This window comes from Bemisia tabaci, chromosome 5 (assembly GCF_918797505.1).
Source record: "Bemisia tabaci chromosome 5, PGI_BMITA_v3".
Classification (NCBI taxonomy): Eukaryota; Metazoa; Arthropoda; class Insecta; order Hemiptera; family Aleyrodidae; genus Bemisia; species Bemisia tabaci.
In genome coordinates this window covers 39,427,854-39,443,983 of record NC_092797.1, presented here as the reverse complement: position 1 = coordinate 39,443,983, position 16,130 = coordinate 39,427,854, and the positions used below count along the sequence as shown (strand labels likewise).

Here is a 16,130-nt window from a genome sequence, read left to right as displayed (position 1 = left end):
TTCCCGCGCTAGGCGCATGCAGGAGCTACAACGTTGCCACATTTTCGTCTTTTCTCCCCCAAAAAGTAAAAAAAAAGAGAAATCTAATGCTTAAAGTAATTGTGTCTCCGAGAACTTTTTGAAGAAGAAGGATGGGCATGCAAATCCTAGGTGCATATAGGTCCCTTAAGGTGAGGAATTCGCAGATAGTTCCCGTCAGCGCAAATGAGTCCAGAATGTCGTTCGATCAAACTCAAAACATATATAAAAAAAATAAAAAAAAAAAAAAAAAAAAAAAAAAAAAAAAAAAAAAATAAAAAAAAAATCGATAAGAGGAAATGTCATTGTCAAGGCATAGTGAAAAGGAATCAAGTGTTTTTTAGTGTATTTTCCGAAGGAAATACACTATTGCGTTTTTTTTTTAAAAAAAAGGAGTGAAGCATATTGGACGGATTTCTGTCAAACGGAACTATGTGCATTGTGACGTGAGCCTTGTTATGCATACATTCTTAAGGGTCTCAGGGCTCATGTCTTAATGCACGCAGTTCTGTTTGCCAGAAATACGTCCATTTTTGAGCTTGCCTTGAAGAATGATTTGAAACATTTCCAGTGGCGAACCGTGAATGCTCGATTATCGATATTTCCTCACCCCTGCCTAATGATCCTTTTCCAAAGGTTTAAATGGCAGATCGATCTATATCTCAGCACGTCACGCTTTGAATTTCAATGAGAGGGGTTGATCCTCTCATGGATAAAATAACTTAGGAATTGTCAATTGAATTTTTACAATCAAAATTCTCGCAGGACCTTCCGATCACAATCCGCTGGCATAATACAGTCATATTTACAAAATATCAAACCACTGTTTTACACCTTGTTAGGTATTATCAAACACCATGTGCGTACACTGAATTTCAATAAATCCGACGAGCAAACAACTTTTTTGCATGGAAAAATCAGATTTTGTGAAAATGCTATGAATGTGATAAGTGTTACTTTTGACACAATGTCCCCTGCACCATGAAAATGAATTTCAGCGGTCACTAGATTTCTAATTGTATATGATTCCCGGTTAACCTAGTAACCAGTAATAGAACTAGCGAATGTCAACCGCCGTGCGACAAGCCCTATAAAAAATCTAGCAACGGCCACTAGATTTTCCGAGGATCATATGGATTGCATTTTGCAAAAAGGAACTAAGAGCATTCCAACGTTGCTAGGATTGTGCAACATACATTCCTTGCAATAAAATCACTGAGATCATCAAAAAAATCAAATTTACAGAGGTAATTTTCGTCTTGAATTCATAGTTTATTGATAGTAAAGATAAAACTTGTGTAGATGATCAGTTTATATTTGTAGGGTAAATAAAGTTGCACAATCTTAGGAACATTGAAATGCTCCTGGATCCTTCTTGCAAAATGCAATCCATATATCATCGGGAATTTAGTGACGACAAAAATAATTTATTTTACCCTCCTACTATCGATTGGACCGAGATTCGTGTTGATTTCATAATTGAAGGAAAACTGAAAGGAGCCAGAAAATCAGAAAAATGCAGATGTCGGACGACGCTCACCTGAAATCTGACATTTATCCGATAAAATGACATTTCGCTCTGGAGTTCCAGAAAAATGAGATTTTTCGTGAATGTGGCAATGATCCCGGCGCTGGAGCTACAGATAAGCTGTCTCCTTTCTCGAGTCCTACATTAATTGTAGTTATCCCATTCTTGGGTCTTGTTAGCTTTCAAATTAAATATTGCGCCGGATACTCGCTCTTGCCGGACTACGCGATGAGGAACTGATCGAGGAAAGCAGTCGTGGCTAATTAGATGATTATCAGTATTATTTAACATGCTTTAGCGCGTGGAATTATTTTCCAGCAGAATACCTGCACGGACACCCTATTTATGCGAGAAAACTGGGTACCCATAAGTTGCATACATCGAGGGGTGGAGTAGGTCTACGTTGAATCCAGAAATAAACAAGGTTCTCAGATGTGACGAAGAGTCGTCAGAATTTGTAAAAAGTGCTGATTTGTTAAAGTTGTTGGAATGCATGCTAGATTCATACTTCCCACATTCAATACAAATCGGTGTTGTACACCGGTGATTCAAGTAGTCACCACCACCTCTCTGTACTGTGCCTATTATTAACTTGTTCATCATCATGTCCTCTGCAATAACGAATAAACTTTATCCATGTGAATAAACGAATCTTTTCCTTCCCATGAAACCACACTAACTTTCAACAAAAGTTAATGTGAAATTCGTGTTATTTCCTGTTTTAGCAGAATTTGCTCTAATATTTGCTAATTTCTGCGTTATTGATAGTTTTGTGCTAATTCTGCTAATTCCTTGACGCATTTCGGAAGTTTTGTGCTGTGTATTCTTATTAAACCGTGAAAATAAGGCGTTATTCTCACGTTTTGGAGATATCACTTCTATACAGCTAAACTATTTAGGTTCTAGTGCAACTTTCAAGAGGAAGGGGCCGTAGGAAACAAAGTAATTGGACTGATTTTTGAGGAAAATCGCATGTCTGGTGCAGTAACGGTGAATCATTTTTACGATTCGGACCTCAGTCGAATGTCTTGCTTTGAAAATTCCGTTTTATCGCAGGAAAGATTCTTTCAGGGTCATACGCATCTTTTATTTTTATTCATACCTAGGTTCTTCATTTTACATTGCACGAATGAGCGAGGTACGAATTCCTCTTTTTTTCGGAAAAATCAAAACTCTCAGGTTAAAAGGGGTAAACATAGAGGTGTTTAAAGCCCCAAAAGTTTCATACTTTTAATGGGCTCTTTTTGAGAATTCAATAGCAGGCTCCAAAAAATTCTCCTTCCGTCGGGAATTTTCATTAGAATTCAGTTTTTCCCATTCTCTGGAATGTTTTCCCCCTCTTTTTTCCTAGTTTTCCAGAACTGTCTTGAGAATATTTGCTCCGTACAGCATTATCTATTCTCCTTACATGGCTCGGAGACAACTGTATGGTGCGGGATTTTGAATTCAGTGACTATACCTCCTACAAATATGTCGCTTGGAAGCTACCTTGAATTTCTGAAAGAAAGAAAAAAAAGTTTTGCCTGACGCGACGTTTTCCCGTAAAATTTATGAATACATTTCATAAACATGAGTCCTTAGGAATTTTCGAAAAAAAAGCAATGCGCTCAGCAATTCGTGTCGCTGCACCTCCGAGAAACATATCGGTATGAATAATATCCCATTCTGTTCTGCCTTTATCTTAACTGATTCAAAAAAGTGAAATGTTTTAGGTGCAGGCACGAAACCAATGTGACACTCGAACGCAACTTATCGAAGATGCATCTACAAAGGACCACGGGCGTGATGTCGAGAGAAGCTGCAGGGGGTGGAATTTTCGATTCTGCATTATGCATTTTACTGTGTGCATTGGATTTTCTTTACAAGGGCACTTGGACGTTGTGTGTGGGGAATATCTGTCTCGTAAAATCGTAAATCAGTTTGTGAAATAACCAGCATCCTCAACCCCCGCTGCCATCGTCGTTGGGTGTTTCCTATCTGATTTTAGAACTGGTTGCCAGAATGTGCATCTCAGATTAAATTCAAAGCACCGCTTTTAGCACCGGTTTCTCAAAATATCTTAACTCGCTTTATTTTCCATGATTTTAAGAGATAACCACCGTGCAACATGTTTTACTGACATAAAATTGTTGATTTTCACTTGCTAATTTTTCTGATTACTTTGAATGATCTTTCAAAATCACATTGTTGTTTTTTGTGGAATTATTGAATTTTACGAAGATAGAGAAGAAGAAGACATTTTCGTAAGCATTATTTCCTGATTTCGAGTGTTACATTCGCATAGGAAAGTTAGGACGTATATAAAAAATTAAGAATCATAAAATGATAGAAAATTACTGACTGGAGAAAAATATAAACGATTAAATATTGAAAAATTGAAATAAATGAAAAATTTAAGCAAACTGTAGAGGCGGATAGTGCCATCCCAAACAAAAATAATAATTGTGTTATTCAGAGATGAATGCCATTTTGTGACCTAATATCATCACTTTTTCCTGTAGGTAATAAAAGTTAAAATCCAGTATTGCCGAAAATGAGGTTGCACGCACCGATATTTGTTTTACTTGGGATTTTCTCCTTATTTTCTTTTAGAGTGGAAAAATAAAAATTTCGTTTCTCGACAGAAAAAATCTTAGAGCACATTCCTAAAAGTATGGCGCAACGTGCTTCGCGGCATATCGATTGATTTCCCATTTGAACCCATGGAAAAGGTTCGATTAACAGGGTGTTCGCCACGAACACCTTCATCATCGATTTTTTACCATAGCCTCAAATGGGAAAAATATCGATAGTCGATCAAACGTCGGTCGTCGGTCGGTTCTTTACGCCTCGCCATTGATTCCTATTAGAAAAGTAAACTCTTGAGAATTTTTTCACAAGATGGAATGCCTCGCTGGACCCACTGTGCGTGTGTTTTCCAGAATCCAGGCTCTATTATGTTGTTAGATGTTGCTCAGCGTTCAGCTTGGCCTTTCAAAATATTTATTTTTCCCCATTCTGAGTCCCCCAGTAGCTTCTGTCTCACCTTTGACTCCCGCTTACTTCTCGGTAGACCTTTCTTCCCTCTCTCACTTAAACAATCGGAGTTTTTTCAGGTGTAGTGCCCGTTTCCTCCCCGGGTGACACAGTGTCTGATCGATCGCAGTCCTCGCTCACCTGTAGAGCGTCATTATGGAGCTGCACAGGAATGCCAAAACTGAAGCGCAGCTGCCAATTCTCCGAGAAAGACCGCAACACAGGTTGAGCTGATTCGACGGACACCATTTTTTCGCATCGATTCGTTCCATAATTTCAACTACTTGTCATTTTTTTCGAATTTTGAGATCGCACTTCTACTGTCATGAGACTGAAGAATTCATGTACCAAATTTCACAAAGAAATTTAACGTAATAAAAGCACAGTGGAAAAAAAACACATTGGATCTAGAGTCCAGACTCTCAAAAACATCGACAAGAAAAAATACTCTTGATTCAATCAGATTTTAACTTAAATCAAGAACCAAGCCTCTTAATTTAAGCTGATTTCCTTTTGATATAAGCTTAAATCTGATTGAATCAAGAGCTCTTTTTCTTCTCAATGTTTTTAGGAGTCTGGACTCTAGATACAATGTGTTTTTTCTCCAGTGCAGGGTTTTTCAGAGGAAAAATATCGCATTCGATACTGATATCGAAGCTGCACTCGAATGCGATCGTTTTCCTCTAAAAAAATCCGGCCTTTATTACGTTTCAGCTCTTTGTGAAAGGTACATGAATTCTTTAGTCTCACGACAACAGAAGTGCGATCTCAGAATTCGATAAAAATGATAAGCAGCTGAAATTATGGAACCAATCTATGCGATATATCCGATTATACTTAGATGACTTACTGTTGTACTCTTGAACACTATAAGTGTTCATAGTATCGATAAAGTGTTAAAAAATTGTGCAGTATGTTACAACATAATGACTCTAGATACTGTCAGTTGAAACGGTACCGGCACTTACTCTCGTTTTCATTGGAGTATTTTCCGTTACTTGCTTAACTGGAGAGGACCTAACAGGAAGTCCAAACAGCACTTTTCGCGAACTGCGCCTTTTACTTCGGATTGGCAATCAAGGAGCCACACACGCGCACACACGGCAGCCAAGCTCAGCTCAGCGTGTGGACATCGCTGCCTCTCGTGCTCGTCCATTGTGACTTCTCTATTGAAAGAGACAACTCAACAACGGGAGACTTGAAAACAAAACAGTTCAGAGTATCGGCGGTAGGTAATGATCACGTGGCTATGAGGACAATAATTCTTGCAAAGGGGTTCCTTTAATTGTTTTCCAAGATTCACCAACACTACCTACCTTATAGTAACAATCGGCATTAGTTCATTACCGATATGAACGCAAGAATTCTGCCGTGCTAAGGAAAAACGCCATATGAGCCATCAGGCGTTGTCATATTTCCTTTGATAAAATATTGATTATCTGGGAAAAGTGTGAATATTTTCCTTTAAGTTTTTTTTAGGAAATTTTATTTGTAATCAGATAAATTACCTACAAATTTCAAGAATAAATATTCATAACACTCCTCGAAACTGAGCATTTCAATGGAAGAAATTTGGCAGCTCTCGAACACTGGAAAAAAGGCGCTTGAATCTAGAGTCCAGACTCTTGAAAACAATGACGAGAAAAAATACTATGGATTCAATCGGATTTTTGCTTGAGTGAAAAGGAAATTCGCTTAATTTAAGAGGCTTGGTTCTCGATTTAAGAAAAAATCCGATTGAATCAAAAGTATTTTTTCTTGTCAATTTTTTGAGAGTCTGGACTCTAAATCCAATCGGCTTTTTTTCCAGTGAATGTTCATACGGCGCGGCGTTCTTCCACTCTTTGAATGGAATAACACCATATGGTTACACATACAGGGTGCGGCAAAAGTCCCGGGACGGCTGTTTATTTTTTAAACGGCTACACGTAGAAAAACGAATTTCGGGGGATGTTCTTGGGTCAAAGTAAGCTACTTTTTGGCACTCCCCAAAATTTGTTTGGGGGCCCCCCTAGGGGAGGGCGGGGGGCAACTTTTTTTTTTCAAATGGCAACCCCCCCTTTGTGATACCTCATTCGAAAGATAATAAAAAAAGAAAATTTTTGGCGCAAACCGCAGGTCAAAATGTTCATTTTTGACAAAATGGCGGCCGGTCAAAGTTCAAAATGGCGGAAATTTGGCATCTTCGTTGTTTATTGACGGATTGGTGTGAAACTCGGAATCCTAGGGTTTTTCGAGATGAGAAAAACGATTCTGGCATTGGTTTTCCAGAAAAGTCAGTCCTTTTCAAAATGGCGGCGGTCAAAATGGCGGCCTCGAGCGGGAAGTGGATATTTAGGTTGGATTTGCATGAAACTTGGTATCTGGGGGTATTTCGGCACGAGAAGAACGAATCTTTCATTGGATATCTGAAATCTTGACAAATTCCTGAATGGCGGCGGAAAAATGGCGGGAAATCAGTTTTACGGCTGTTTACCGATGGATTTGCATGAAATTCGATATCCTGGCTGTTTTTGGCTCGTTAAAAAGGAATGTTTCATTAGATTCTTGAAATATCAAATAATTTCATGCAAATCCATCGGTAAAGAGCCGTAAAACTGATTTCCCGCAATTTTTCCGCCGCCATTCAGGAATTTGTCAAAATTTCAGATATTCAATGAAAGATTCGTTCTTCTCGTGCCGAAATACCCCCAGATACCAAGTTTCATGCAAATCCAACGATATGCAACCTAAATATCCACTTCCCGCTCGAGGCCGCCATTTTGACCGCCGCCATTTTGAAAAGGACTGACTATTCTGGAAAACCAATGCCAGAATCGTTTTTCTCATCTCGAAAAACCCTAGGATTCCGAGTTTCACACCAATCCGTCAATAAACAACGGAGATGCCAAATTTCCGCCATTTTGAACTTTGACCGGCCGCCATTTTGTCAAAAATGAACATTTTGACCTGCGGTTTGCGCCAAAAATTTTCTTTTTTTATTATCTTTCGAATGAGGTATCACAAAGGGGGGGGTTGCCATTTGAAAAAAAAAAGTTGCCCCCCGCCCTCCCCTAGGGGGGCCCCCAAACAAATTTTGGGGAATGCCAAAAAGTAGCTTACTTTGACCCAAGAACATCCCCCGAAATTCGTTTTTCTACGTGTAGCCGTTTAAAAAATAAACAGCCGTCCCGGGACTTTTGCCGCACCCTGTATGGACATGGACACATGGACATATGGTTCCAGAGTGTTTCGTTGAGAGAAAGAATATGGACCCTGCTGGAGGAGTGATCTCTTATGGGCTCAACCATCTTTGTTTTCATACATTTAGGAATGTGTAGGACCCAAGAAAATAGTGGACGTTGTTAGCAGATGACTTAAAATGATTGAAATTGCTTTTATATATACTTGAGGGATCAAGAATTCAGAAATTCAGAAAATGTTGGCAAAGCAGCACAAGTTTACGCTATTTTCAGGTTCAAAGTTTATTAATCGTACAGAGTAAAAATTGTAAAATTGAGCGTATTGAAATGACCGACAGACTTCTGAAATTAAAGAAAACAAAAAAAATTAAAGCCACTAGACGCATCCAAGCACCATTATTTCCACAAGAACCGTGTCAAGGCTGCAGTTTACACGAGCTTAAGACGTGGGTCTAAAAATCCATCCTAAAAAGAATCAGGCAAGAACCTGAAAAAAGAAGAAAGAACGAGTATCAACACAGCCGACGACAAGAAAGACGTATTCGGGCTTCTTTTTTAACTTTTCTCCCGAAACTGAGCGACACCTCATTGGCAGCATATAGCAGAGCATTGAGAACTCACGCTTCGCGTCATCGCGCCTTCAATTTTTCAGATGCAGCACGGACGTCCATCAAGTACGAATAGTTGTATCTCTGCGCCGTCGTTAACGCGCATCCTTTCCCTGCTCGCTTTATTTCCATATTGTGATTGTTTGCGTTTGTCTTATTCGTAATGGTGCTTCAAGCACTACGTGAATTACACAGCCGAAGGTAGGAGAGATGTGTTCGGGCCTCTTTTTTAACTTTTCTCTCGAATCTGAGCAACACCTCATTGGCAGCATATAGTAGAGCATTGAGAACTCACGCTTCGCGTCATCGCGTCTTCAATGACAAAGCGCCTGTATGTCAACAAAAGGTGACAATTTCACAGAAAAGTGTTTACGCTTCAGAAAGTAGTTGTTGGACCTCTGCTCACCACTATGCGTAAAAGCAACTCTCTTTACTCCTAACTCTCTCTTCTTCCGTTCATTTAAGAAATTTTCCGCATTTATTCTCGGTCGTAATTTTTTTTTCTCTTCTTATTTTGCTATCTGTCAGAGGTGCGCGTTTTTGGCTCGCCAAGGGGGCGTATCTGCCAATGGCAGATTGGCCTTATGGCCAGTCTGAGCCTGTGATAACCACACTTTTCATGCTGCTGCATCAAAACATTCAAAACCAATCGTTTTATTGGTGTATCCGCAGTCTTTCTGTAAAGGGTCTAGTGCCGTTTAGCACAAGTAAGTCGTGCTACCACAGTTTCCGTTTATACTGTTGAAGTGTTGAATCTTAATGCGTATGACCACGTGTTCCTAACTATTGAAGCCCTGAATCAAAAACTTAAGTTATCCTCCAAACCTTTCTATTTGTCTTCATTGTAAAATTCTCTCACCCACGTAAATGTAGCGAGGACCACGGCCCGCTCAGAAAAGAATGTATCGATCAAGCCACATTTGAAAAAATAAACCGGAAAGTTTGAAGTTTTTTTCCTCCATGAGAAGTGTTAAATAAAAATTCAAACCCCTATCCTCACATTCAAAACATTTTTTTCTTGATTTAGAACATTCGGCCGAGAGACAGACGAAAATGCAAAACAGGTTCGAGAAGCTCAAACACTTTGCAAGCTCATTTCCCCCTGAAAATGTAACTTAGTTTCTTTCTTTGTGCTACTGGTTTTTTAAAACTTTACTCTATGCTATTTTGAGAGTAGTAAATTTCTTTTATTGAATGTTATGTACTCTCCTTCGATTTTTTTTATGTATTTAGCGCACATGATGGCAGTATATAATGGATCTCTGAGATGTTGTTTACGAACCAGACACACAATTCACAAATACAACATTTATTCAGTATTTTGTGTGTCATCATTATGATCTTGAGTGAATATATATCACCTGTGAAAAATTCACAAAAAGAAAATACCCAGGACATAAAAAAAAGAGGAGTCTCAAGCCACACAGAGTACCACTCTCCCCCCAGTGGCGTGGCGTGCTTTGCGATATATCGATTGATCGGCCGTTTAAACCTATGGAAAAGTATCGATAAATAGGGTGTTCGCAGCGAACACCTTAATAATCGATTTATTTACCGCAGCTTCAAATGGGGAAATATCGATGGATCGCAAAGCACGCCACGCCACTTCTCCTCACACTTTTTAAACGAACGCCATGAAGCAACTCCTTTTCGCCCGATATTAGAAGGTGTAAGATGTCAAGAAACCAGTGGGGTCTGAGAGGTAGGGTTCGCCAAAACACCGGCTTTGATTGATCGGTGCGAATCACTGCAAAGAAAAATATCAGAACTTGGTCGCGGTTCATCGGAAGGCGGGGTGGGGTGGGGGGAGGTTGCAGGGGGCTGCAGGGGGAACCGGGCTTTGTTAATCCCGGGGGAAGACTTCTATGAATACAATCCGTCCGGGAGCTGAGCGATGACAACCACCAGATTTTCTCACCACCTCTTCCGGTGCAGCCCCCCTTTGCCGTATCCTCGGCGGCACCTTTGAGCCTTTTTGCGCGCGTGGTTTTTATTTCTTCCCCAATGAAAACAGCCTTTGTTCGAGCGCTAAGCCGCATCAATCTTGAATGCACATTATGGCGTCACTTTTTCTGCGTCTGCGCTTCGAGTTAATGCGCGATTTCAATCCGAGGAGTGCCAAGTCCGATCGGGGAGAAGTTCGGATTTTCTAAAGCCCTAAACACAGTGGCGAGGCGTGAATGATCGATTTTCGATAGTTCCCCATTTGAGGCTACGGTGAAGAATCGATTATTAGGGTCTTTGTTGCGAGCACCCTGTTTACCGATCCTTCTCCATGGGTTTTAATGGCAGATCAATCGATATATCGCAGCAATGCGTGGCTATAATCGGGCGAGGAATACCTGGATTTGTCCGTTCCTGCATTTGAGGCTCGCGGGTGCTGCAATTTCTGGAGCCATCTGTTCCCTGAAATCGAAATAAAACGATGTTCATTAGGCCGGCTTTTTTTCTATCCTTGCGTTAGAGTCTCCAACAGTGGCAAGGCGTGAATGATCGATTATCGATATTTCCTTATTTGAAGCTACGGTGAAGAATCGATTATTAGGATCTTCATTGCGAACACCCTGTCTATCGATCCTTTTTCATGAGTTTAAATGGCAGATCAATCGATATATCGCAAAATGCGGGGCTATAATCGGGCGAGGAATACCTGGATTTGTCCGTTCCTGCTTTTGAGGCTCGCGGGTGCTGCAATTTCTGGAGCCATCTGTTCCCTGAAATCGAAGTAAAACGATGTTCATAGGCCGGCTTTTTTTCTATCCTTGCGTTGTAGTCTCCTACAGCGGCGAGGCGTGAATGATCGATATTTCCTTATTTGAAGCTATGGTGAAGAATGGATTATTAGAGTTTCATTGCGAACACTCTGTCTATCGATCCTTTGTCATAAGTTTAAATGGCAGATCAATCGACATCGCAAAGCACGCCACGCCACAGGAAACACACACAACCTGACAATGCAGTAGCAATAGTCTCTCCATGTAATTGCAACTTGCAAACTTGTGGAAGAGTGTATTTCAGACTTTCCCGATACGCTCATCGCGTTTTCTGAGCCATTTTCTGTACGAAAATTCTCTGGTTTTCGCTCTAGCTGAATTTTGCAACAGGCCCACTAATTTTAATATGTGCTAGTTTGGAATCGTCTCCCGAGGATGAAAATAGATAGGACGATTTCGCTCTTGGAGGACAATTTCGCTCTTGGAGGACGATTTCGCACTTGGAGGACGATCTTGCTCGTGGTGGATGATTTCGCTCTTTGAGGACGATCTTGCTCTTGGAGGACGATTTATGTTTCAGGGATAACCATATTGACACAGAGAGCGAACATACTAAAAATCCTCCAGAACCAAGCGCATAATTGGTGTGACTCGTTGATGTGTTTCCTTCAAGATTATCTCGCGGGGCTCATCGAAGAGTCGAACATGTTCGTTGGATATACTTTTCGACGCGAATCCCTACCCCGAAGTGCCTTCATTAATTCCCGAGTCTCCTCTCCAGGTTGTTAATTTCTCTGCCGATGAAGATCGATGAAACGAGCCCGAATACATACGCAAGAACGACCGTGGAAGTCACACTGATGTCGGGACGTGATAATTATAATGATGCCAGTGCCAGGAACCTGTTTATCGATTTCAAGGGGTCCTTAGGACTAGGTGTGGGCAGTTGTGACCGTATAACTCTGCTCGTCCCCAGATTTCGTGCAGGCTGCCGATTAAGAAGACAGATCGTTACAGGTCCAAGAGGCTGCGCTGATCACGTAGAGTGAACCTACATGCCAGATTGTGGGAAAATGGTGCGTCGGATTCTTCTAGACGTGCTCGGCAGTTGTCGAATGTGAAATCAAACAACTGCACACGGTTAGAATTTATCAGAGAAAAATCCGGAGTCGATTTCATTCTGGAGCATACGTACCTCCCACACAACCCAGATAATATCTTTACAACCCCACAAATTTCAACCCAACCCCCACACCTCCATAACTTTGTTTTATGCGAGCTTTATGTCATTGAAATTGCACAAACGAGTATTCTCGGCTTAATACACTACAAAAAAAAAAAAAATCTCTTGGATCAAGAGTTCAGACTCTTAAAAAATTGACAAGAAAAAATCCTCTCGATTCAATCGGACTTTTGCTTAAATTGAGAACCAAGCCTCATAATTTAAGCGGATTTCCTTTCGATTTAAGCAGAAATCCGATTGGATTACGAGTATTTTACCTTGTCAGATTTTTTTAAGAGATTGAACTCTGGATCCAAGAGACTACTTTTCAGTGAACGATGCAAACTTCCTGTCATAATATATTTTCTTAAATTGAAAAATACTCAGCGTTATTTCATGGAAACTTTTCCGATTTTTCCTCTCTCCGTGGCGGATATTCTGTAAACATTTAAAGAACTATTATTCGCTTGCTTTTCTCTGATAAAAGAAAATTGGATCAGAGATTACATTTTAATTTATCACCAACGAGTTACACGAGTGGTTGCAGTTTGACTGTTGATAAAGGATCCGGAATGAAATGCATTCTGAATTTGACACCAATATCCCTAGCGGTGCGGAGGTCACGCGGTATGTTTTTAAAAAATCATAATTCCTCCTTCTATTCATAAAGATTGTCCAGATTTGTGGCGACCAAAAAAAAGAAAAAAAAGAAAAAAAAAGATAATATCCCCCTCTAGAGGGCAGGGGGATCTAGGGGAAAAGGGGGTAGTGAAGGGAAAGATAATGAACAAACGCTGACTGGCCAGACCAGTCAAGATACGGCCAGACCGTACCTCTTGCGTTTGTTCGGAAAAAGAATGGAAACTACCCTTAGGGCTGACTGGCCAGACCAGTCAAGATTATGTCTTATTGAACACGACACGTGTCTGCAGCTGCCTCACTGACTGATCGTATGAAGTGCTCAGTGGCGAGGCGTGAATAATCAATCGATATTTCCTCATTTGAAGTTATGGTGAAGAATCGATTATTAAGGTGTTCCTGTTAATCGATCCTTTTCCAAAGGTTTAAATAGCAGACCAATCGATACATCGCAAAGCACGCCACGCCAACGCCACTGGAAGTGCTGCCCCAAACAGGACATATCTCGGACGAATTCTATTTCTAAAAACACGATTTTTTTCTCTAAAGTGAATAATTTCTGATCTTTCAGAAAATGCGAACGATGTTGGCGAAAAACCAAGTTGGCTTCTCGGTTTATTTAAGTGTCTGACTGTATTAGTCGCGCGCTTAAACAGCCCTTTCTAGCAGCTCCAACAGTACTTCGCTGGACGATCCGCGGTATTTTGCTTGTCGAGTGATTTGCCAAATATATCACAAATCGGTCATCACGAGGCAAATAAAGGTGAGATAATTTTCTGATACCGACTTTCCACACTATAAGAATATATTTTCTTTAAAAAAATTTCTGTGTATTACCTTCATGTTGGGAAGCAGTTTATTTCCTCAATGTATACATAAAAAAAACAAAAAAAAAAACTTACAATGAGAAACGGGGAAAACTCACCTTCGGGTCACAGTCCCCACAAATTGACAAATATACGATAGTCAACAGATAGTAAAAACATTGTTTAATACAAAAGAGGACTATACAATTAAAGACATTAATTATATATTTATTAAATAAAATTCAGGAGTAAATAATTAAAACCAAACAATCAAAAAGCAAAACAAAAATCGCTCCTTCTCTTCTCCAAGCCGTAAAAGGCTAAATGCTGCTCAGTTTTGTGATAAATTTACTAATGCGAGATCTTTAACATACTTTTTCACACATTAGGACTGGGGAGGGTTATATTTGAAAAGAAGGAGGCAGGCAATTTTACTCTTGATTCTTGCTCAGCGTTAATTGGACGTAGTTCTGCCAAACGGAACTATGTGCATTGAGACATGAGCCCTGAGACCCTTGAGAATACATGCATAACAGGGCTCACATCATCATGCACATAGTTCCGTTTGGTAGTAGTACGTCCAATTATCGAGACGCTATTAAAAGAGAGGGAAAAGTAAATGAAACAAAAAAACCCGGGGTAATCTCATTTTTCCCATAGGCGTTGGTAGGAAAAAAATTCTAAATAAGGAACGCCACGCTGAATGGAATATAGAGAGCTAATCTGATTTTGAGTATTTAAGTAGCCATAAGTCATAAGTCATCAGCAATCTAACCGGTCTGGCGAATATTTTGCAGGCATTTAATTTAATCAGTGGATCTAATGATCCAGCCATGGCTCGAAGTGAAGACTTCTCTCCAAACGATGTAATTTATCACCCGTTAATTTGACATTTTTCAGTGGTGCGCAATGTCACTTATTTCTGTGAGAATTCTTATTTATATTTATGAACAAAAACAATCGAATGGTTTCTCCTTGGCGATTGCATCAAATCAGCAAATGACCGATCGAGTCAGCATTTTAGTCCTAGCCTGATTTTCATTTTGTGTCAGCAATCTTGATTATAATTTCAAACGTAATTGTATCATAATCCAAGGTTACCTTTCTTTTTAATCAATTTAATTTAATTTAAATAATTATATTGGTTGATAGTGTACCTTTTCTGGTAGTAGTTACATTTTATTTAAATGAAATTTGTTTAAAGAAAAAAAATCTGAATTTTGTCAACCGAGGTGGGCGCGAGAGGAAAACGCGGATTTTTTTTTTGTTGTTTTTTTGCGAACCAACATTTGGATTTTTTTATTTCTTTTTAATCAATTTAATTTAATTTAAATATCATGCAGATTGATACCATGGTATCAATCTGTATACCTATTCTTGTAGTACTTACGTTTTATTTAAATAAAATTTGTTTAAAGAAACAAAAATCTGAATTTCGTCAACCGAGGTGGGCGCGAGAGGAAATGCGTTTTTTTGTTTTCGTTTTTTTTTGTCGTCGACATTTTGATTCTAGGAACACCCATCACTCTTCACCCTACAGCCTCCACCCTCCCTCAAAACCACGATACACCCCAAAATTCCGAATGAAAAAACAGCGTCACAAGGGTTGAAAAACACACGTCTCGAAACCCCGGCGATGAGAAAAAATTCGGTATCGCGAGGGTGATCGGAGGATGTGCCCGGACGCCATGTCCCATGCGTCACCGGTGTCATCGTCATCATCATCATCATCGTCATCTCCACCTCCGCCGGTCACCAATCGTAGTCGTCCTCCTCGGTGTCCTCGGGGAAGCAGACGTTATCGCCCGTCCGCATCAGGGGTCGAGTCGCAATCCCATTAATCCGGAATGCCAGCATGGCTTTTCGGATGGCGTCCGAGTCCGGGCAAACGTCTCGAGTCAGGATCCACGCATACTCTGCAACAAACACGGAATGGGTTTTAGGGTACCTTTGCCAGCTTATATAAACATCCTGCTTTTTTTGGGATATAGTTTAGCAGTGAGGGAACTGAGCACAGTGCAATTTCCTCAGAGTGCGCTTAGAGTCCCTTTATACTGAGAGTCAAGACAACACCCCTCATGGAGTCACAAACGGGAATAAAGATTACAGAAAGTGAACGTTCTTTGTAATCTTTGATCGGCCCATTCTTAAATTCCTTTCTCCGTTCCTTCTCTCATTCCGTGTGTTCCTTGCCGAACCCGTAATTCCCTGGTCCATTCCAGATTATAATCTTTGCACTCGGTGAAAATGTAATCTTTATTCCCGTTTGTGACACTGTGAAGGCCTAAAGTACGGGAACCAATCAGAAATGGATTCACATTTTCTTGACTCTCAGTATAAAGGGACTCTAAGTGCGCTTATTAGGGTTGCGGTTAAACAAGAGGCGTGACGTCCTCTG

The 16,130-nt window shown here is 40.2% G+C and overlaps 1 protein-coding gene across 1 annotated transcript in view; it reads left to right on the top strand.

Annotated features, from left to right (window-relative positions):
* The window catches only part of LOC140224645 (uncharacterized), a 75,196-nt gene extending 60,949 nt beyond the window's left edge, over nt 1-14,247 (top strand). The window contains exon 2 of the mRNA XM_072300691.1: nt 13,498-14,247. Within this exon, the coding sequence (XP_072156792.1) occupies nt 13,498-13,592 (95 nt within the window). The 3' untranslated portion in view covers nt 13,593-14,247. The remainder of the gene's footprint in view (nt 1-13,497) is intronic.
* Nucleotides 14,248-16,130: the final 1,883 nt, after the last annotated feature.